Source organism: Salminus brasiliensis, chromosome 11, assembly GCF_030463535.1.
Source record: "Salminus brasiliensis chromosome 11, fSalBra1.hap2, whole genome shotgun sequence".
In the NCBI taxonomy this organism is placed as follows: domain Eukaryota; kingdom Metazoa; phylum Chordata; class Actinopteri; order Characiformes; family Bryconidae; genus Salminus; species Salminus brasiliensis.
In genome coordinates this window covers 23,387,684-23,411,565 of record NC_132888.1, presented here as the reverse complement: position 1 = coordinate 23,411,565, position 23,882 = coordinate 23,387,684, and the positions used below count along the sequence as shown (strand labels likewise).

Sequence of the window (23,882 nt, the reverse complement as noted above, 5' to 3'; positions counted from 1 at the left end):
AGTGCCCTTCTTTTCCATGTACGAGTTAAGTTCATAAGGTATTAACTGTATAAGACTTATAAAGCATATTTTCAACTTATAAGGCAACAAAAATAAATAAATAAAAATAGAGCCTACGAGCACGTTCATTTTTTATTTGATTACAGAATGGATTAATAAAAGTGAAGCAATAAAAAAAAAAAAAAACAATTATCGCGATATGAAAGGCTGTGTCTCAAACGTAAGACATGCTGTCTACTCAGGCAGGATTCAGAGGCAGGAAGTGACCCAGTCATGTCTAATTGAAAGGTTAGCGTTGTGTTATGTTGGGCTGAAATGCCAATGGCTAATGGCTAATGGCTAGTGAGCTGTCAATACCTTGTGTTGCCCTCGTGATTCGGTTACAGAGGCCTTCATCACTACACAGCCTTACAAAGCACTGACCTGTGAGAGACCGTGGGCAACAAGGCGTCAAGTCAGCTACCTCGATTTCAGACACAGCCTAAAAAAGTCCCACTGCAGATCCACAGGGAAGTTGAGTACTTAAGTGCTTTTAATGATGCTTTTAATGATAATGATAATGAACCCTTGCTCCATTAATTGTACCCTAGATGTAAGATAGCTAGGGTCACAAATAACACATAGTCTACAAAATACTGGCTCTTGGATTATTGGCCTAATCCCTGGTGATGCCACAGCCATCCATGTCTGGGAATCCCAGCCTGGCTCTCCCTGAGTGGGAAGGATTGCTTTCCCTGCCCCTCATCGCTCAGAACTAGTGGGGAAAGTTCTCCTTCGATCATGTTGAGTTGGGAAATATGAGTATGTTCTGCACATGCCTTGGAGAAAGCACGTGTTAGCTTTATCCCTCCCAGTGCTGGTAGCATAGCATGATGGGGAACCTAGCTGGCAGTGACCCTCCAGTGCTCAGGGTGTATAAAATTAAAGAACTGTGAAGATGGTCATACAAGAGTTCAGCAAAACATACCTTTATAGTTCTACCTTCTTGATGTCTTCAAGGTTAGGTAAGAGACCTTTGGGGCTCAAAAACTCATCAACTAATAATTCTTCCAAAATACTCAGTTGAAGCAGTTTTAGGGCCCCTGCCAGTCACAGGCCCTAAGAACCATCCTAACCCCCACCTCCACCTCCCTATATGGCACCTCTGACACTAGGAGAAATAATCCACTTAATCTTTTTAAGGGAATCCAAATTTCAGTTCTCCACATCATCTTCACCATCTCCATCATGCCTTCATCAGGCCTTCGAGGCCTATTTTCAGGCACATCAGACATTTATTTCAGTACCAATAAATACACAAAAATCCTGTGTTTAGTACGAGAGCACAGGTTTGGTCTTTTTAGGCCAAACATCTTTTCCATACTAATGCAGGCGCTTTTAAAGAGCCACTTATGTGCCCACATCAGCCAAACGAGCACTTGATCTCTGAGAGGGGGCATTTTCCTTCTGACCTCATACTAAAGGATGGGATCAGTACTGAGGTACCACTGCCAGAGGTGTCAAGTAATTAAGTACAAATACTTCATTACCTTACTTAAGTAGAAATATGGGTTATCTACACTTTACTGCAGTCATTATGTCATTATGTTAAGCTCATGTTAAAGCTCAGTAGAGCACAGAGACGCTCCTTTAATTGAGCTGATATTACTAAAATGCCTCATTTTCAATGGGCAGATCTGCAGCTGAAACAGGAGCCTAGTGCAGCCCAACATTTTTCACCATCAACATTTTAATAGATCATTCTCCTCATTATGGCTTTTAGAGAAATGGGTTTTTGGGGAGGGGAGGAGGGGTAGAGCACTATAGACCCCTGTGGTGTGGCCTAAGCTTTTGTCCCTTACTTTTTTTTACTGTAAGTCGTTCTGAAACCAGTACTTTTACACTTTTACTGCAGTAAAAAGCTTACGTTGATACTTCAGATTCTATAGAAGTCTTTTTAAACCCTAGTATCTCCACTTCTACCTGAGGAATGAATGTGAATACTTCTTTGAGCACTGCCACTGCTGATCCTGATGTTTCTTTCTGAGAATCAGTGCTGAAATGAAAGTGCTGCTATAACGTGTGTGCAGTGAGCTGAATATCATCTTCGTATCAGCTGACGCTGCGGGAACACTTCTGTGGTGGGAAGCTTTGAAACGTTCCTGGTTGTCACATATGCAGCAACGCAGGGCACTACACAGTGGCACCCAGTGGGCAGCCCTGGTTAACATATCTGTTACTGTGAATAGTCAGGTCAGCTTCTTCTAAAACGTATAAAGATGACACATTTCTTCAACATTTTAAGGCAGATCATTTGTTTATTGCCATCTTTTACAGGTTTAAAGGGACAAAAAAAAGGGTAAAGGGCCTGAAGTTTAAAATAAGTGGAGTTTGGGCACCCTACATGATCTACACCCCCTTTGGCAAGTATCACAGCTTGTGAATGCTTTTTCTGGGGAGCTTGTTGCTGGCAAAAGTTATGTTTTAACCCCTGGTGGCCCAAAAGTGTTATTACAAAGTTCTATTACCAAAGAATAACCCCACCAGTTTGTACAGACGTCCCTTTAGTTACTGAGTAATACACCTCAGTGTGTAATAAGCCTTAGGGCCCTCTCTTACACCCTGCCAAAAGTCTATTTTCTATGCCGATGGGCGTGGTGGTCTCGAAATGAGGTGTGTTCAGGTGAATTTCTGGAGTATTGCTGCCGTGACGTATCTAAAGTGACTTTTTTTTTTGTTTGTTTACTAAGGCATGGCCACAAGATAATATAATGGGGCCAAAATGTTTGTTTATAGTGGCCACAAAATATATAATTATATTAAGGGGCCCTAAAATAATTGTTATTTTATTTTGGGTCTACACAATAACAACTGAGGTCACTACATAATATATTGAGGCAATAAGAATATATGTTGAGGCCACAAAATAATATATTAAGTCTACAAGATAATATATTAGGGCCACAAAATAATATATTAGGGCTAGGAGATAATATATTGAGGCCACAAAATAATGCATTGAGTCTACAAGATAATATATTGAGTCTACAAGATAATACACTGTGTGCAGAATTATTAGGCAAATTAGTATTTTGATCACATCATACTTTTTATACATGTTGTCCTACTCCAAGCTCTATAGGCTTGAAAGCCAACTACCAATCAAGTAAATCAGGTGATGTGCATCTCTGTAATGAGAAGGGGTGTGGTCTAATGACATCAACACCCTATCTAAGGTGTGCTTAATTATTAGGCAACTTCCTTTCCTTTGGCAAAATGGGTCAGAAGAGAGATTTGACGGACTCTGAAAAGTCAAAAATTGTGAGATGTCTAGCAGAGGGATGCAGCAGTCTTGAAATTGCCAAACTTTTGAAGCGTGATCACCGAACAATCAAGCGTTTCATGGCAAATAGCCATCAGGGTCGCAAGAAACGTGTTGAAACAAAAAGGCGCAAAATAACTGCCCATGAATTGAGGAAAATCAAGCGTGAAGCTGCCAAGGCGCCATTTGCCACCAGTTTTCCCATATTTCAGAGCTGCAACATTACTGGAGTATCAAAAAGCACAAGGTGTGCGATACTCAGGGACATGGCCAAGGGAAGGAAGGCTGAAAAATGACCACCTTTGAACAAGAAACATAAGATAAAACGTCAAGACTGGGCCAAGAAATATCTTAAGACTGATCTTTCTAAGGTTTTATGGACTGATGAAATGCGAGTGACTCTTGATGGGCCAGACGGATGGGCCCGAGGCTGGATCAGTAAAGGGCAGAGAGCTCCACTCCGACTCAGACGCCAGCAAGGTGGAGGTGGGGTACTGGTATGGGCTGGTATCATCAAAGATGAACTTGTGGGACCTTTTCAGGTTAAGGATGGAGTGAAGCTCAACTCCCAGACCTACTGCCAGTTTCTGGAAGACACCTTCTTCAAGCAGTGGTACAGAAAGAAGTCGGTATCGTTCAAGAAGAACATGATTTTCATGCAGGACAGTGCTCCATCACATGCATCCAAATACTCCACAGCGTGGCTGGCCAGTAAGGGTCTAAAAGAAGAAAAATGATGACATGGCCCCCTTGTTCACCTGATCTGAACCCCATAGAGAACCTGTGGTCCCTCATAAAATGTGAAATCTACAGGGAGGGAAAACAGTACACCTCTCTGAACAGTGTCTGGGAGGCTGTGGTGTCTGCTGCACACAAAGTTGATTGTAAACAGATCAAGCAACTGACAGAATCTATGGATGGAAGGCTTTTGAGTGTCATGGTAAAGAAAGGTGGCTATATTGGTCACTGATTTGTTTTTGGTTTTGTTTTTGAATGTCAGAAATGTTTATTTCTAAATTTTGTGTTATATTGGTTTACCTGGTGAAAATAAACAAGTGAGATGGGTATTATTTTGTTTTTTATTAAGTTGCCTAATAATTCTGCACAGTAATAGTTACCTGCACAAACAGATATCCTCCTAAGATCTTTAAAAAAAAAAAAAAACCACTCCAACTTCCAAAAATATTAAGCTTTGATATTTATGAGTCTTTTGGGTTGATTGAGAACATAGTTGTTGTTCAATAATAAAAAGAATCCTCTCCAATACAACTTGCCTAATATTTCTGCACAAACTGTATATTGAGTCTACAAGATAATATATTGTGGCCACAAGATAATATATTGAGTCTACAAGATAATATATTGTGGCCACAAGATAATATATTGAGTCTACAAGATAATATATTGTGGCCACAAGATAATACATTGTGGCCACAAGATAATACATTGAGTCTACAAGATAATATATTAGGGCTACAAGATAATATATTGAGTCTACAAGATAATACATTGTGGCCACAAGATAATACATTGAGTCTACAAGATAATACATTGTGGCCACAAGATAATACATTGAGTCTACAAGATAATACATTGTGGCCACAAGATAATACATTAAGTCTACAAGATAATATATTGTGGCCACAAGATAATACATTGAGTCTACAAGATAATACATTGTGGCCACAAGATAATACATTGAGTCTACAAGATAATACATTGAGTCTACAAGATAATACATTGAGTCTACAAGATAATACATTGTGGCCACAAGATAATACATTAAGTCTACAAGATAATATATTGTGGCCACAAGATAATACATTGAGTCTACAAGATAATACATTGTGGCCACAAGATAATATATTGAGTCTACAAGATAATATATTAGGGCTACAAGATAATATATTAGGGCTACAAGATAATATATTGTGGCCACAAGATAATACATTAAGTCTACAAGATAATATATTGTGGCCACAAGATAATACATTGAGTCTACAAGATAATACATTGTGGCCACAAGATAATATATTGAGTCTACAAGATAATATATTAGGGCTACAAGATAATATATTAGGGCTACAAGATAATATATTGGGGCCCACCAGATAATATATTGTGGCCACAAGATAATATATTAGGGCTACGAGCCACAAAACACTTATTATATACATATATAACATTATACATTATATTATATAATATTAGATTATATAACACGAACAGCAGAACCTGGAGCTTCAGTAAAGCGGCGCAGTGCTCACCTACCCTGTGTTCACACCCTGAGAGCAGGGGGCTGGACCCGCCGTGTTGACAAACGGCTGATACGGTGATGCCAGACGTCGCCTCAGTGGGGCGGAGGCAGACACTTCAGAGGATACCAAACAAACTGTGAGCGGCCGGACCGAGCAGCTGAACGGCGTCTCCCGAGCGCAGAGCCGACCGTTCATTCGTGAGAAACGGTGTTGAACAGTAAACCACATATGCGAGTATGGGCAGCTGTTTGACCGTGGGACCGAATGAAGCCCTCGTTGTGTCAGGTACGACCGTTAGCATCCCATCCCACCCTACCCTACCCTACCCTAGCCGGCTGGCTAACGGTACTTCAGTAATTCGGCCATCGGGCTGCGCTAGCTAGCAGTCTCCTCCTCAGCCCAGCGTTAAACCAGCAGATAGCTGCGCTTGCTGGATCGGTAGCTAGCCTTTCTGCTGGCAGTGCCGCTCGCTGGTTTTATTGTGATAGGCGCTGGCTAACGGGAATCCACAGCCAGCCTCGCAGCTCATGTCCCATCGTATCGTAGCTGGCTGGATTTACAGGCACAGATGCCTGGATACGAGCTATAGCTGCTGTAGGTAGGATGTTCAGATGCTGGCTAAAAACATCATATGAAATGATATTTAGTTGATATTTAGTAGAAAGATACAGTAATCGAGCTTGATTCACCAACATGTCAGACTAGGTCTCTGCCTCTAACCATTTAGCCGGAGCTAGAGTCCCTCAGTTCAGGGGGCAGGCCGTTTAACATGGGGATGACCGTGTGGGCGCCTGGCTTATCTGTCTAATGGCTTGGCTGTGTGGTACAGCAGTAGCTGTAATTCTGCCTGCTTCCTCAGGTGGCTGTACTGGGTCAGATGAGAAGACCTATGTAGTGGGCGGATGGGCCTGGGCATGGTGGTTCCTGTCCGACACACAAAGGTAAGCCTCTCCATGTTGTCTCTGGGGTTGTTTGTCCAGAGTAAGGGGGGATAACTTCAGCCAGATGTGGAGATTGCCATAGAAATAATATTTTTTTTACTTATTTATTAATGTATTTTGCCATATGTTATACATTGGGGTGGAAAATAGCTCAGCAAAAGTTGATTTGCTTAGTAAAACACTGCTATTAGAATAAATACTATAAAACATCATACAAAAAGTAGTGCTTTTCCATCACTGTGTTTATTATAACCAGGGCTGCACCGATACCACTTTTACCTTTCCGATGCCGATATCAGATTTTCAAGTGTCTGCCGATACAGAGTACAGAGTTTGACTTAAATCCTGGATAGATGCTCTAAATCCTGATATTTACAGTGTTCCACTTTTTATAGCTGTACTTTTTTATATCTGATCCCAAACAAAGATCTAATAAGCTTGAAAGATCAGCGTTTACTGGTTGAGGAGCTGCACATTTGAACAAATCAGAATGTCCACAATGCAGAAACATTTACATTTACTGCATTTAGCTGACGCTCTTATCCAGAGCGACTTACAAGGTTACTCGTATTACAGAGGAGGGCCAATGTAGTGTTGGGAGTCTTGCCCAAGGCCTCTTATTGGCGGAGTGCAGCACAGTCACCCAGCCCGGGAATCGAACCCCAGCCTCCAACATGGTGTGGTAGCTCACTGGCAGGTAGAGGTGTTATCTGTTGCACTACACCAACCACCAGTATCACAAAAAACACGTGCAGGCAGGGAAGCAGAATCTGGCTAAGCTTCACCAAACAGCTTTTTAATCAGTGTGTAAAATTCCCATTTCAGAGCAGTGATAAAACACCAGTTTAGAAACAGAAAGAGCTTCTGCAGTGATTTCACATTCAGGTCCACGTCTCTGTGTAAAAAGTACTGAACTTCAGTGTGTGTTAGTCTTTAAACCAGCTGCTGAAACTCCAAAAACAAAAACAGCACATGGAGAGAAAGTGGAGAGAGCTGTAATGAAAAGTTCATTAAATGTGTGTTTAGTGGTAATAACTGTCTATGACTGGATCTTACTGGCTGTTGTTTGAGTCAGAGTAAGCTTCATGGTATCGGTTCTCTCTATTGCAGATACCGATACTGTGTTTAAGAGCTGGAATCGGTATCAGTGCAACACTACTTGTAACATCTCCAAAGCCCTACTCATGGGAGTCTAGTATTAACCATTATTTTTGGGAAAATGGTAAATCAGGGTTGATGGTGATGGAATTGTACAGATCCATGCTCTGCCAGGGGGGCGTCCGAAAGAAATCTGGATCCACATTTTGTGCTACAGACTAGCTCACAAGATACTCCAAAATGAGAAATTCTTCTCTTTTTTTTTAACTGTATTTGTCTTTTTAGCATCTGTTCTTCTATGTGATCTGGTGTTTATACATTCAAAGGTTTCTTATTGCTGAAATAAATAGTTTAAAATTTGCACAGGGAACTGTACTCTTTACATAATGGTTTTGTGTGGCGCAATAGATAACACCATTACCTGCCACTGAACTACCACACCATGTGGGAGACTGGGGTTCGAGTCCCGGTCTGGGTGACTGTGCTGCACTACACCAATAAGAATCCTTGGGCAAGACTCCTAACACTACATTCGCCCTCCTCTGTAATACAGGTAACCTTGTAAGTCGCTCTGGATAAGAGCGTCTGCTAAATGCCATAAATGTAAATGTACACAAAAATGTCATTTGTAATGTTTAATTTGATAAATTTTTTATCTTGCCGGTCGTCAAGTTCACACATTTTGTTAGATAGTTACAGGTAAATCACATCACGGGTGTAAAACATCAGGCGTGTCGTCCCTCACTTAACTATACACACACTATACACACACTCTATGTACAGTACTGCACTGAGTTCTGTTTATAAGAATAAAAATTTAGTTTTACAGCCGAACTCTGAAGGCCTGTTAATGCACCAGCTCAGGTAATGGACTGTCCTGCTGCTCACTTGGATGAGCGAGACAGTTGACACCTCCATTGGGTTCAAACTGAGGAGTTGACCATTTGTTTTATTAACAACCGAAACTAAAATATAAATCGAATAAAAAAAATAGCTAAATCTGTGGGATTGGCTGTGAAACTGCAGTATAAAATGATTATTATATATATTTTTAAATGTCTGGCCAGCTCCGGATGTCTGTGGTTCGGCTAGATCTGCCTGTAGCAGTTGACCTCGGCCTGCATCACTGTATGTTAACTCTGTATACTCTATACGGTGCCATTTTGGCTTTTGCACCCAAATAAAGTCACTTTGCGAGCTGTTTTGGTGCAAGAGTAGAGGTTGCAAGACCTATGTGAGGGGGAAAAGGGGGTGTATAACACTGATAACTTGATGTTAATAAACTGCTAGAGCTGCATTATCATTATCATCACAGGTCATTCGGTAAGTAAAAATGACGTTAAAGGCGATTATTTCCCATCAAACACAGCTAGCTATATGACTGTCCATCTTGGGCGGTCCATGGTTGTTTGGCAGCGTCGTTATTGACTGGAGGTTTGTATTGGACTGAAATTTATTTAGAATTAAGTGTAATTTTTGAGAGATCCTCTGGTAAATGCTGCTTTGTGTGACTAACTCTGACTATCCCCCCCCCCCCCCCCCATTCGCTTGCTTTTATGGGCGAATTGTACGACTGTGTTATGTGTTGTGCAAGTTGTCCATCTTTTAAAGTAGTCAGTGCTATCCTTATATCCATGCGTTATTTAGGATCAGCCACGCTAGAAAGTAGACGCCCACGCAGGGCAGCAGAAACAGGTAAATCTGCTCTTGTTAAGACTGCGAAATGTCCCTGCAATCGTCTGCTTTACTTTTAGTAGTTTCTGAGCTGTTCACAGGCCGACCACAGCTGGGAATATCCAAGTACGAGGTTGGAGGCAGCAGGTTGGTTAGATCAGTCTGGTCAATGAATGACAGTCCCTGGCATCCTCTCGCTCTGCTTCTCCAGTTCATCGCTTACTTTCACTGCACCTCAGGCTCTTTACAAATGGTTCGTTGGTGATGTCAAAGACAATAAACAGACATGACTGGCAAAGACCAAGTATTAATAATTTATTATTAATATTTTATTTATGTTGCTGTCGTTTTATACATCGTTAATAAGCCACTCGAGGCCGTGTGTTGCAGTTGTTATTATTATTTCGGTTAGGTTTTAGAACTATTTATGATAAAATCACAGTAACACACTGCTTTTTGCTTTAAAAAAATATAATTTTGCGATATTAGTCAAATTATGTAAAGCGATTGTGCCCACAAAAATATGCTACAGTTCACACAGTGGGCCCTATCTTACACCCTGTGCAAGGCGCTTCGCGATGCTCATTGCTATCTTTCAACCCACCAACATTTGGTGGGTCTATTTTCACGGCATCCTCCTGCGTCGCTTAAATAGCTGCGGTGCCTGTGAATATATCTACTCTGATGGACATGGTGGTCTCAAAGTGAGGGGTGTTTAGGTCAGTTTCTGGTGTATTACTATCTTGGCAGTGAATTGTCAACACAGGCACGTGCAGCCCGACGTGCATACACCCCCGCTTTACACCACTGACCTAGCAATCCGCACCTGGCTCTTAAAAGGAAAGGCAAGCGACACACTGATTGGTTTATTGCAGGTTACCCCCAAAACACACCCATGATTCATTAAGAGACTTGGTACATGCCTTTTAAGAGTTTCGAGCCACGCAAGGCGTACTTTTCCCACCGTTGCATTTACACTTAAGGCATTTAGCAGACACCCTTATCCAGAGCGACTTACAAAAGTGCTTTGCTATTTACCCAAGAAAACCTCAGACTAATAATTCAAAGATCCTCTAAGTTACGATAGCAAAGACTAAATCAAGCTAGTTGAAAGTTCGCCAAAAGATCGCTAAAATAGAACCCTATGCGTTTTATTAAAGGACTACATTTTTTTCTTCAAGGGTTCTTTAGTAAAGAGATACTTCTATATAGAACCGTAACAACTCAAAATACTATTGTATGCTTCTATGTTTTTTTTTGTTTTTTTTTTGCATTGGTGGAAAACCTTTTGTGGATGGTTCTATCATTATGATTCAAAGAACACTTTTTCAGTACTAGATATAACCCCTTTTTGCCCGAGGTGTTGGTTAGGCATCCTTGCCTTAATGACTGCTTTGATCACATGACCCATTCTTCCATCTCCGTTTGTCTGGCTAACCGAGAAATCCCATTTAGTGAAATTTGTATTTGTGCATAATGACCTAATCACAATGATCTGGTGACGACATTTGCTGCTGTCTTCAGGCGAGCCAGCCGGCGACATTGCAGCTCTTGTTTTTCACAGCGAGAAGAGATTGAATCTCAAGATGAACAACATACAGTGGAATGCGAACGTCTGTGCGGCTGTTACTGTGAATACTGAGGTAGAAAAGTAGAAGATGAACTGATCTCCAAAAGACAAAACACATTTTTGCACTCTACAGTTTTAGAGTGAGAAAAGAGAGGAAATGAGCACCATACAACAGCTAAGGTCTCAGGCCTTAATTAGCTTGTTAGGGCTATGGCTCGTTAACAGTCATCATTAGGATTGCAGGCATGAAGTTAATATACCCTCAAAACGTGGTCACATTTGTACAGATATCTCAATTCTGTTATTATTTACGTATCAAATCGAGTAGCTATCTAAGTAGCTTAGAACCTCCTGAAAGTATTAGGGCATGTGGGACTGTCTTTGGAATTGATGTCAAATTATATATAAAAAAAAATAATCAGGCAAAATTGGCCTAGAGTTTCAAGGTTTAAGAAATGGAAAATTATGGTACTGTAATGGTGTAGATATCTACAGATATTTAAGGGGGTAGTGTTTGTATTAGACATGAGAGTGCTATTTTGCAAAAAAAAGATCTTTCACCAGAAGGAACCAGGTCACAGCAAATCTGTCTGCTTTAGTCCCGGTCCAGAAACTGGTCGAAAACTGATGCAAAATGAAAGGTCCAGATATTAAGCCTGCTACATATTTGTCAGGGGGCTTGCGAGGCATCAGTGATCGCTTGGTGAGCTCTCGGATAGCGTCTTTCGGCAGTTAATTCACACCAGTGCGGAGCGAACGCCGATTTGCCTCCAACCTGAGGCTTTTGTCTGCGACTCACAAATATGGGCTAAACTCGTGCAGTGTGAACCTGACCATGCAGAATGCCCAAATTGTAAAAATATCTATTATTTGGAAACTGTTAACAATAATGAATTAAAAAATCATCCGGCGGAATCTTATTCGCTATTCGTCTATTCAAGTGACCAGGGGTGCCCAAACCTTCGCATGACCCCTGTGGATAACTTACTTTGTCTCATGTTTTAGTGACCTTTTGCTTATTGGCCAGGTCACTGCTTCTACATTGTGTACAGAGGTAAGCAGCACCTTATTATAGTGGAGAACCTTTCTTTATGGAACCAAACTCGGTTCTTCTATAGCATCACTCGAAGAACCATTCATTACCTCACAGAGAACCTCTTTCCGCCACTTATCTGATACTTGTTGAGCCTGATGATCCCCAAATCCCCAACTGTAGACTCATACCATCAGATTTTTATTTTATTTTATGCCTTTCTAGGCTGTCATGCTGGTGGTGGATGAGAGTATCAGGATTCACACACAGAAATACCTAACATAGCAGCAGCAGCCAGCCGTTACGTCTTGCTCAATTCACGTAGACGTAGATGATGTGATTAGCTTGTGGGAATGCAGAGGCCTGTCTGCTAGACAGTCGCATAGTTTGGGGTGTGAATCCTTCAAGCTGAAGTCTATAGGAAATATTCTATTATACCTTTTATTTACTAGACTTTATCCTTTGTGTCTGTGTTTTATGGGACAACTTTTCTGTGTTTATTATTTTAGTTAAGGCTAGAAATTAGTAGATCAGTTGAAGCTTGATTGTTCAGCTTTGCTCTGCTATGATACCTGATGATATGAGTGTTGAATAAATGGGTGTTTCAGTGCATCAGGGCAAATGGCTTCACTTAGCGGTTACGACAAACCATTAGCATGTCTTCAAAATAGGGCTGTGGTTTCTCATACTCCCAACACGCTTCCCCAACCTTGAAACAAGAGTGGCATGGATGCTCTTTCCCCTGTTCCCGACATAAAGACGTTGTTGTCTTGTCCACTGGGTGTAAATAATTCCAATAAGCTCCTCTTTTCTGGATAGATGACCGACCCCTTAATTGATGCACCACTGGTCAGACTGTGAATCTGAAGGACAGCTCTACACATTAAAAATGAAAGAGCTTTTGAAGAAAATTCAATTCAAAATCATAGTCATGCACAAGACATGAAAAGGCTGCACCATTAATATCTAAGTGTTTGAATGTCCCACTGAGCACCATTGGGTCAATTGTGAGGAATCGGACTCTGCGTTAGACCAATCAGGCTCTGCCTAGGCAAGGTCGTCCCTCAAAACTCAAAAGGCATCAGAGCAGGAAAGAGAATTGTAAAGGAAGCCATGAGAGCCAACGATCACTTTGAAGCTATGGAGATCAGTGGCTGAGACTGAGGTGAAGGTGCACCAGAGCTCTGCATACGTGGCTGGGGAAAGGGATGTGGCCACCGTGACCCGGGAGGCAGCGAGGCTCAGAGACAACACAAACACAGGGCTCAAGTGACTCACAAACCTTTATTCCGCTGTCCCTCCACCACACCCAAATGAAAAGTCAACAAAACATGACACCCAATCTCATTGACCATTTACACAGGTGTTGTGTCCTCCTCCCATCTGATTGGAGTACTGTACATCCATTTTCTTTATAAGCTGCAAATATAGAAAAAGCTGAAAATCAAGAGTTTTTTTTTTTTTTAATTTTATTCATATTGTGAGGAGCATAAAATGAGAAAGAATGAATGGTGTGCATCCAACATTTGCTGTATTTTTATGTTTAATATTTTGAAACTCTAGTAATGAAATCAAAAGTAATCCAGCAGAAAATATTACAGAAATATCCCGAAAATGTTATTCGCTATCTATTCAAGTGACCAGAGGCGCCCAGACTTTTATGCAACCTGGTCAGTAATGGTTTACCGGACCTTGGTGATCCACACGATGATGCATCTACTCGTCTATACAGTCCACATGTTAGGACCTCAGTCACACTGAAATCACTAATCATGTAATCATGTAATTTCAGGACCAGCGTACTGTGCATAGTATACAGGTGGATTTGTCCGTCTCGCCGTGCCATGCCTTGCCTTAAAATAAAAGAAAATGCATGGAAATCCATGTTTATCTTTACTATTACTATTATTTACAGATTTAGTCTGAAATGGTCAGAAAATGTAACTGATGAATATTACACAGACCCACGTTAAACTGCCACCTCTCTTGCCTTCTGTTCTCCCTACCCCTTTTAATTCCAACTGTACTTGATATTTTTTGTATTGATAGTTGCTTTGGATGCATTAGGAGTATCTCCATCACCACCCAGTTGTTCAAAAGTCTATAGGCTTCAGTTACCTTCTTATGTGGATCTTACTCCACATAAAAGCTCTGCATATATTCCGAATGTGTATTTTATTGTAGTTCACTAAGCAGCATTGTTGTCAGATTAAGTTCTAGAAAGCAGCCTCTGCATTTGGGCAGTGGAGTGGCAGATCTGATTATGTGCCTCCACCCCTTTAACAGTCTAATATGGTAAGCTTTAATGTCATATTTATTATCAAATCCGATTATTTAGGCTTTATAGATGTAAAGTGCTCTGCTGGAAACAGCAGGAGCATTTATCCTTCTGACTACTAACAGTAAACAGCAAACCCCTGCGATTGTTTGCACTGCGGTGAACAGGCTTTCCATGACAATGTTGCAGCTTTTAGTGTCACACACACACACACACACACTCGATGTTTCAGATATTTGTAGAGCAGACAAAGCGTGTTATACTTATATGCCTTTTAATAACCGTTTTTCCATTCAACCTTTTTCCCCTGCAGGATTACTCTTGAGATTATGACTCTGCAACCCAAGTGTGAAAGTGTGGAGACGGCGGAAGGAGTCGCTATTACAGTCACAGGCGTGGCTCAGGTGAACAATTTCTGATATCATTCATATGACAAACGTATGTTCGTGTTTATGCAGTGTACACATATATAAGCACTACATAGGTAAAGTTATGTGACACCCCTGGGACCCCTGGTCCTGATTAACCTTGACCTCAGCAACAAGATCCACTTGTCCATCCTTGCCAACCTTAGAATCACCATCTCCGCCTGAAAAGGGAAGGCACATCCCACCGAAATGGGGGCACCTAACTGTCAGGGGCCCTTGTTTCAAGCAACATGGGGTGGATCTACATCAGCTCCATGCACATGACTTTCCACAGGTGTCCCACAAGGCTCGGTGGTCAGCCCTCATCTCTTTTTTTTCTTTACTTTTGCTCACTTGGCTTTTTAATTGTCTTCTCTTAGAACTGTTGTTTTGATGACACCCAACTAATACTTCCCTCTAGAGTGGTGAGTTGCTCGTCACCATCTGACCATCTGTGTGATGGACAAATATTGGGTTTGCTAAATGCCAGGCGAATGCTGTCTGCCCAAATGTACTGTGCCAACTGTAAGGTTTAGCGGAGGAAGAATAATGGTCATAGTTTGGGCTGGGTAACATCCTTTGGAGAGGGTTTGAATGATGACTGTGTTCCAGGACGTATTGCCCAACATCAGTGCTCAACCTCAGTAATAAACTTTTTGGCTGAATGGAAGTGTTCATTGCTAACTTTAATAAAATCAAGCACACAGCCACGCAATAACCTGTTATTCTCGTTGGATGCCACCTTTCCAACATGTCAGACATTGGCTAAAGCATACCAGCATTAGACTGTGGAGCTGTCTTGCCCTTTCTGCTGTCTTTGACACCGTCAGCCACAGGGTCCTTCTGTGCATCCTTGTAGAATCTCCACCGGTGTCCCACAAGGCCCTCACCGCTTTTCTTTTTACACTGACATGTTCTTTGTTAATATAATATTCTCTTATAGCTTTCATACCACAGTTATGTCTGTGACACCCACCTAATCCTTTCCCTCCCACCTTCTGACACTAATGTGGTCATGTCCTGCTAAACGTTAGAATCTCTAGAGTTCTCTAGAGTGAAGAATTACACTTTACCAACTGGAAACTGATGAATGAGGTTGGGTGAATACCCAAATGTGCAGTGCTAACTGTATGATTTGGTGCAGGAGGACTAGGGGTCATAGTTTGAGCTGAGGTAACGTCTTTTGGAGGAGTTTAAATGAATGAATTTTTCATGTTTACAGATATAAGAAATGAGTAGTGACCAGGGATTACAAGTACTGGCGTTAAGCCGTCCAACCTAGCGGAAACCCTTCCCAGAAGAGTGAAGGCTTAACCAGCTCCATATTGATGTGCATGGTTCAATAAACATGGATGTGTGTGTTTTTTCCATTTATTGTTGAATCAATTTTAGGTGAAGGTTATGACTGACCAGGATCTGCTGGCGATCGCTTGTGAGCAGTTTTTGGGGAAATCCGTTATGGAAATCAAAGCCGTGGTGCTGCAAACTCTGGAAGGGCATTTGCGCTCCATTTTAGGTGATATAACTGTTTCCCATAGTCTCACATTTCTCCTTTTACCACACCACCATGCTTTGATGCTTGAGAGTTGTAGATGCGCTCATCAGGTTGTTTCTGAATACACCACAGGTACTCTGACAGTAGAGCAGATCTACCAGGACAGAGACCAGTTTGCCCAGTTGGTGCGCGAGGTGGCCGCCCCTGACGTCGGCCGGATGGGCATCGAGATCCTCAGCTTCACCATCAAAGTGAGCACTTTGGTTTGGTCACATTCACCATAATCACCCTGATCTCTCTCCCTTTACTGTTACCCCTCAAGTGGCATAAACCCAGTGCAGTTCTTCTAAAAGACACTGATGAGTGTGGTTTTTGTTGTGGCAGGATGTTTACGATAAACTGGACTATTTGAGCTCCCTGGGAAAGACGCAGACGGCCGCGGTGCAGAGGGACGCGGACATCGGCGTGGCAGAGGCAGAAAGAGACGCCGGAATAAAAGTAAGCGGCTTCTAAGCCAAGATGTGGCCCTCTTCCTGTTAGAGGACACCATTCATCAACGGGCATGCTTTTCCATTCACTCTGCCCAGGAAGCCGAGTGCAAGAAGGAAATGATGGACGTCACGTTCTTGGCCGACACCAAAATGGCTAACTCTAAGCGGGAGCTGGATCTCCAGAAAGCTGCCTTTAACCAAGAAGTGAACACCAAGGTGAGCGTGTGTGTGGCCTCTTGTAGCCTAAATGAAGTAGGGGGGAGTAGGATAGCGGCTTTCCGCATACTCACGGTCAGAGAGCATGACTTCCATATATATCACTCACTGTTTTGTTTGCAGGGAAAACCACGGTTTCACCTTTCTGACCTTTTTCCATCTGATTTTAACTGATAAAATCACGGTGGGTTGGCGTTGTTTGATAGTTGGGTGTGTGCGATGTGTCTTTGTGTGGAAACACATTCATCTAGGGCCGCACGATATTTGCCATTTTGGCATTGCGATATTTAGTTCTGCAATATACACCATGTTCCACATTATTATGCAAATTGGACTTAAGTGTCGAAGATAATTATTTTTGTATTTCAATTCAATTCCGGGATGGTGTTGTGTCTCAGGGCTCTTTGGACACCTGTGATAATTAGTTTGCCAGGTGAGCCCTGTTAAAGAATGACGCTCCACATTATTAAGCAGGCCACAGGTTTCAAGCAAGAACATGGTATGAAAATATTAGATAGATATACATTTCACAAAAACGTAAACATAATCATCGCACTGTGCAGATATTTGGGGCTGATTCAGAGCATAGACTGGTCCGGTCAGCTAGAGAGCAGCTGCTAAAATGCCATTCCAAAGCAGCAAATGGGTATTTCAAGCTGCTGGTGCCTTTGGTAGGATCCTTCAGAGCACAAGTGAGTCTTGTTGACTGATGAATGCCGTGCAACCCTGGATGGTCCAGAGTATGGTTGGTGGATGGCCACCATGTCGCAACAAGGCTGCCGACGTCAGCAAAGAGGTGTCGGGGTCATGTTTTGGGCCGGAATTGTGGGGAAAGAGCTGGTGCAGGTATTGTGAAGGTGATGGCAAAGGAGGGGTCCTATATTAACATGTAACTTTCGATTGAAATAGCTTTAGATTTCAATAAATGAGATTCTTAAATCTGCAAATTTAACAAATGAGCATTTTCAGTTCTTTACAACCTATAAAATGTTAAAAATGGGCCACAATAACACTGATTTGTAGTGTATTTGTTAAATCTGCAGACTGCATTTCTACAGGGGGGCATACAGACCTCTCTCATTGTTTTCCTGTAGAGGCTTAGTCAAAACACTGCATTGCAAGTAGCCTCAGTTTGTTATTGTACAGATACCAAGAGGGAGATTAAAATATTGGCCTGAATTCACTGAATTGCCGAATAAGGTGTGGTCACTATGATCAGAGGATTGAATCCTGGTTCGAATCCCGGTCATGCTGCTAGCCATCGGCAGCTTCAGGGTGAAACCTCCATGCCTAAATATGGTAACACTGTTTACCAAGGGGTGCCCCGCTCTGTCCTAGAGACACTGCTGGTCTGGTATGTGTGGCTGTGGCTTTACTGGTGCGAGGTCCTGGAAATAGATATACCTGTAGATTCACTGACTGGAAGCTGGAAGCTGTCTGTGGTAGAAAGTGTTAAGTTTGGGCTGTAGGACCAGGGAAAACCCTGCTGATCATATAACCCATTGATCTGTATCCCTGAGCAGAAAGCGGAGGCTCAGCTGGCGTACGAGCTCCAAGCAGCTAAGGAGCAACAGAAGATCCGTCTGGAGGAGATCGAGATTGAAGTGGTGCAGAGAAAGAAGCAAATCGTCATCGAGGAGAAGGAGATCAGTAGGACGGAGAAGGAGCTGATCGCTACAGTCAAGCGGCCAGCCGAGGCTGAGGCGTACAGGATGCAGCAGCTGGCTGAGGGCCAGAAGTACGTACGCTTTGACTGAACGCCCCAAAAAGATTCTTCGAGCTCCCACCTCAAGCAGACACGGTTCTTTTATCTTGTGTGCGTGTGTGTGTGTATGTGTGTGTGTGAGCAGCATGGTATTGATTTGAAATGATGGAGGAAATGCGTTTTTCTTTTCAAAGGATAAAGAAGGTGCTGACCGCGCAGGCCGAAGCAGAGAAAATTCGGAAGATCGGCGAGGCGGAGGCCAAGTCCATTGAGGCGGTGGGCAAGGCCGAGGCAGAGAAGATGAGGCTGAAGGCGGATGCCTACCAGCAGTACGGGGAGGCTGCCAAGGCTGCGCTGGTACTGGATGCGCTGCCAAAGGTGAAGGACCATTCAGTCAGATGAACACGCCCGGAGGTTGGGTGTCAAGTGCTGATCTTTGATCTCCGTGCCTACTTACAGATTGCTGCCAAGGTGTCTGCCCCTCTGGCCAAGACCAATGAGATTGTGATACTGAGCGGAGAGGGCAACCGGGTGACGGGTGAGGTGAATCGTCTGCTGGCTGAATTGCCTGTGTCTGTCAATGCGCTCACAGGGGTGGATCTGTCGAAGGTAAGCATTGGCTGTCCAAAAATGACAAACCTGCCAAAACAACCTTTTCCTTTCTGCAAAATAAGACTGTTGGCACAAATGTGGCATTAATTGAAAGTGTAGCCCCTTTTCTCTTTCGACCCCCACTTTTTTTTCACTGAGCTAGGCATGAGAAATAATGAAAGCACTGTAAGAAGAGGCGTAAGTCACAGGGGATCTGAGACGAATGATGAAATTGCGTTAAAGCTCAGTTTAGCTTTGAGTGCTTTGATATCAGCAGCGCTCATGTTGTTGGGGTTTTAATTGTAGCACTCCGTCGTGTCTGATAACCCTTCAAACTCTACAAGTCTTTTTAAGTTGGGGGATTTAGAGCATTGTGAAGCTTTGATGGACCGAATACATCTGAATTTGAACTCTCTTCCTCTTGAACAGATCCCTCTGCTACAGAAGATGACCAATGCAGAAGCTTGAGCCTAATCAGTTCATGTCCCCGTCGGTATGTTTTATGCACTCACTAAGAATGCCTTCAGAACACTTGAAGATTATAAAAAAAAAAAGAAGAAAAAAAGGTGACGTTAAAAAATAATAATAATACAAGTGGATTTTTATACCTCTGGTGCCTTAATGTTTTATAGGACCAGATTATTTGCATGTACTGCTGCTCCTCCTGTACTGTTTATGTTTTATTTTCAGTGATAAATGAATGAATGGGTGTATTATGGTGCATTTTGGAGACTACTGGCACTACTACACTACTTGTTTTTTGCATTTTTCAGTTATTTTATAAGCACGTGAAGGCATCCTCATATTTATTAATGTATAGGTTTTGGTTGATTAATATCTTTATAATAACACTACATACACTTTATTAGTTCTGTTTATTTAAACTGCGAGTTAGCTTTAAGTACTTCTCCTGCTCTCCATGTATCTGGTGAACGTTAGCCGCCGCCATCGTAAACTACCAGTGCTTACAAGTCTGACCATTATTCAGGAAATCTGGAAATTGCCATTAGCATTGAAGGAGCTTTTAAGTAGCGTGTAGCATTTTAGGGCAGGGAATTCTCTGGCGATAACATTGCCTTAGGGGTAATTTCCATCGCCCTCTTAGATCGGCGAAGTGCTACTTTTATGTGCTGCATGATTGCTTTCAGCTAAATAATCCGACATCAAAACCAAGGTCCGATGTTCCTGCATGGAATGTTTTTTTCTTCATAGTTGATGCTCATTTTTTCATATATTTATTTTTTGTCTTTAGTTTTTTACATGAATGGATTTAATTGTGTGACTTTTTAGCAATCAATGCACTATTTTAGAAGCGAGTTTTAATGTTAGGAATTTTCTTTTTTAGCTTTAAAATACAGGGTGACCGTGGCTCTAGCCACTGTTACCATGCCCTTGTGCAAAGCTCCAAGGTACGGGGCACAGCAACGTGGTACTCCAAACAAACTCCGCTACCTCTTGCCTTCTTAACCCCCTTAAACCGTGGGCGAATTATACGGATACTACTGCAGTTCTTCAGTCACTGCTTTGAAACTACCATATTATGAAAGTTGCGTGTGTTCACGAGAGTGAGGGATTGAAGTGCGGACTGGTTTAAGGGGTTAACGGTTTAAAAACAAGAAGCAGGCATTTCGAGGCAGCCAATGCCAGTTTAGAATCCTAAAAATCCATGAGGCCTATCAGACGATGATAGAATTTAGAGAGGGAGCGATAGATTTTTTTTTTGTTGTTTGTTTTGTTGTGTGTTATGAATGTTTTTGTATTATACATATACATGGAAACCATGTACTGTATGTAATGTTCTATTTTGGTTTGTTTTTAGAATACTCATTAAGCAAGCATAGCTAAAGAGCTGCCTCTTGTTATATCACTCTAAAGCCTTATTTGACCTGGGGTTCTTTTTTTCCTGGGGAGGTGGTGCTGTAATTTCGGTGGTTACCGGCAAGATCCATGGTTTCAATCCAGCAGAGAACTTGCCAAACCCATGTCCGCCTCATGGTAATGTAATACCTGCACCAATACTTTTTTTATTGGCAGCGATGGCTAACTGCTAAAATGGAGTTCCGACATCCGTAACCGGCAGTACTTTTAATGATGGCGCAGATGTAAAAGTCCAGGCCATACTGATTTTAATCCAGGTCCCTTACAGTGGCATTAAAAGGTTTGGGCACCCCTCGGCCCATCAGCTTGCCCCTCTTAAGGTAGTCCATTGTGGATTGCCACTGGCTGCAACACAAGTCCAAAGCATTAGCCATCCACCCTGTGCTTAACAGTTGGAGAGGTGTTCTTGTCATGAAATTCTGCACCTTTCTCACACACAATTTTGCAGCGAGGACACAGGATAGGTTTTCTTCTGATGACTCTTCCATGAAGATGGTGTCCCTGCACAGTAGAACAGTGCACCACCCCTCCACAGCCTGCCACAGCTTCATGAAGGATCTTTTGCAGTCCACCGTTTTTTGCTGTGTGGAGATCAGCTATTTCTCTACCATCATGTGGTAGGGGTGCCTAAACACAGCGACATACCAGTGTACAAATTCAAACATCACTGAACCTCCACTAGTAAAAAGGAATCCAGCTCCAGTAGGGCTTTACATGTACAGTAAAAAAAAAAAAAAAAAAAAAAAAAATCACTCCTAGGCTAGGAGTAGTGAGTGCCCAGTTTTATAGGTTAAAGGTTATCTAGCTATATGTGTGATCTGTCACTGTGAAAGCTGTTGTGTCCTTTTCTTCTTCGGGTTCTTGGTGGGCAGAAGTGAGCAGCAACGTCCTGCAGTCCACCTGCACCGCACGCAGCTTTGTGTTTTCCTGCTCGAACAGGAGCATGGAGTGGAGGAAGGACTCGGCCATTGGCCCCCAGTGCAGAGAAAGCACAAAGCCGGAGAGCGTGCGGGACTGCAGGACCGTTGGGAGTTAGGAAGCAGCGTAGAGATTTAGAGTCGGTCGATTTTTATATAGGCGTGCTGTGCCGTGCTCACTCGTGCTGTGGCAGGCAGAAATGCTTATGTACAGTAACCTTCGTTCGTTTCTTTCTCCTACACACTTACTATGACTCCAGATAATGAGGCCAAGACGTCAGGACTTTTTATTCTTGGATGGATGATTTGGTTTCATGATGTAAAACGTGAGCGTCTGGAATTTGTTTTATGTGTTTGTAAAATCCGGGGGGTGGTATGTCGCAGATCAAGCCCGGTTTTGGACTGATAACACTTTCCGTTAAATAGCAGATTTAGGGAAATAGCACTTATACAACAGAGTTAGCTTTATTCTAAGACTAGGCCTAATTTCTGTTGATCATTTGAATTTCAGGACTGTTAAAGCCATAACACTACAGACGCAGGCCTCCTTCTAAGCGATATTCGGTTTGTACGGTTTGTATTTTGCTCTGTTCTGCATTAGAAACTACAAGCAAGCCACACATAATGAACTGTGTCAAACTCTAGCCATGAATATGAAATATGCCACTCGTGAAGGTCGTTTATATATATATATATATATATATATATATATATATATATATATATATATATAATTTATTTATTTATTTTTAATTTTTTATTCTGCATGCTTGTTGTGCATGTATGTCCAGGTACAATAAATGTAATGTGACCGTATTTTTTTGGTCTGTGTGAATTTTTTAAAAGCTCTTTTGTTTCAAAAGCGACTTGTTGTGTTCAAGCTATGCCATAAACAGCCCTTTCTCCCGCATCCTGAATATTCCTAAAGCTAATGAAGGAAGTAATGAAGGAGCAAAACCACGTCTGGTGTGTTTGTGTCTGTACACTACCGCCATCCTGTGGTTAAAGTCAGAACAACATGAAAAATGAACATTGTAAGTCCATTGTAAACCCCCCCCCCCTTACATCTTCAAGACTAGGGCATTCCCATTCTGTTGGTGTAAATAGTAAGGTAGGAGTAGGAACTCTGAAACGCTACAAGCTCTTTAGGGAAAAGATGTGAAGGGTGCACTGTACATAAGTATTTAGACAGTGTGACTTCTGTATAATACCACAGTGGATTTGAAATGAAGCAGTCAGGGTGTGATTACATCTATTTTTGCATGATCCCTCCCATTTTCACTGGCTAAAGTGTAGTGCCATTTAAGCACATTCCATTTCTTTACCTTAAGAAGCTCTTCGGTTGCTTTCGTAGCACGTTTTGCATCATAATCCATCTATACAGCAAAGCGCTCCGATCCTGCTACTTCTTTCAGCAGTCACGACATCAACACACCAGCAATCCACACATGTCTGTGCCGTAACAGTGCCTCCACCATGTTTGACAGGTGATTTGGCGTGCATCAGATCAAGAACCCTTGATGTCAGCTGTCCTATGGTTTGTATCTTATATCATCTGTGTGTACATTTATGACAGACTTTTACGATGATGCACCCACGCCCATCTCCTTAAGAGTGTTCTTGACTTGACTAGCTTTCGTTGATTTTTTTTTATTTATTTTTTTTCTCTGCAGTCACACATTAGTTGTCTTCCTGGTTTCTGAACTCGCTGGTTCATTTTATTATTTTTTTTTTTTTAATTATTATAATTTTTTAATTGGCCACTAAATTGTTTTTTTTTTTACCCTAATGATTGCCTCCTGGATTTGCATTAGACCTCATGTCAAGTGCTAATTTAACACTTGAAATAAACTCCAGACCTCATAATTTCCATAATTCGTCATTTAATAATGAAGCTTTAGGCCCTACCTGGCTGTTTACCTGAAACTGTCTATCAGTCGATCGTCCATAACATTTGAGCTTGTGAAAATGGAAAATGAATTTTTTCAAATCGGCTTGGTGGCACACATTGAGAAAATGACAAAACATT

General features: G+C 42.0%; 1 protein-coding gene across 1 annotated transcript; it reads left to right on the top strand.

Annotated features, from left to right (window-relative positions):
• Nucleotides 1-5,632: 5,632 nt before the first annotated feature.
• Nucleotides 5,633-22,668, top strand: flot2b (flotillin 2b). Its single transcript, XM_072692244.1, has 11 exons — nucleotides 5,633-5,844; nucleotides 6,419-6,500; nucleotides 14,467-14,557; nucleotides 15,953-16,076; nucleotides 16,188-16,306; nucleotides 16,440-16,553; nucleotides 16,643-16,762; nucleotides 18,286-18,500; nucleotides 18,662-18,845; nucleotides 18,927-19,076; nucleotides 19,488-22,668. Exons 1-11 carry the CDS (start codon nucleotides 5,796-5,798, stop codon nucleotides 19,524-19,526), a joined length of 1,287 nt encoding a protein of 428 aa, XP_072548345.1. The 5' UTR covers nucleotides 5,633-5,795; the 3' UTR covers nucleotides 19,527-22,668.
• Nucleotides 22,669-23,882: the final 1,214 nt, after the last annotated feature.

Coding starts and splice junctions, on each gene's coding strand:
- flot2b (XM_072692244.1), top strand. CDS start 5,796: ATGGGCAGCTGTTTGACCGTGGGACCGAATGAAGCCCTCGTTGTGTCA. Junction 16,763..18,285: donor ACCAAGAAGTGAACACCAAG/GTGAGCGTGTGT, acceptor ATCCCTGAGCAG/AAAGCGGAGGCTCAGCTGGC. Junction 18,846..18,926: donor TACTGGATGCGCTGCCAAAG/GTGAAGGACCAT, acceptor GCCTACTTACAG/ATTGCTGCCAAGGTGTCTGC.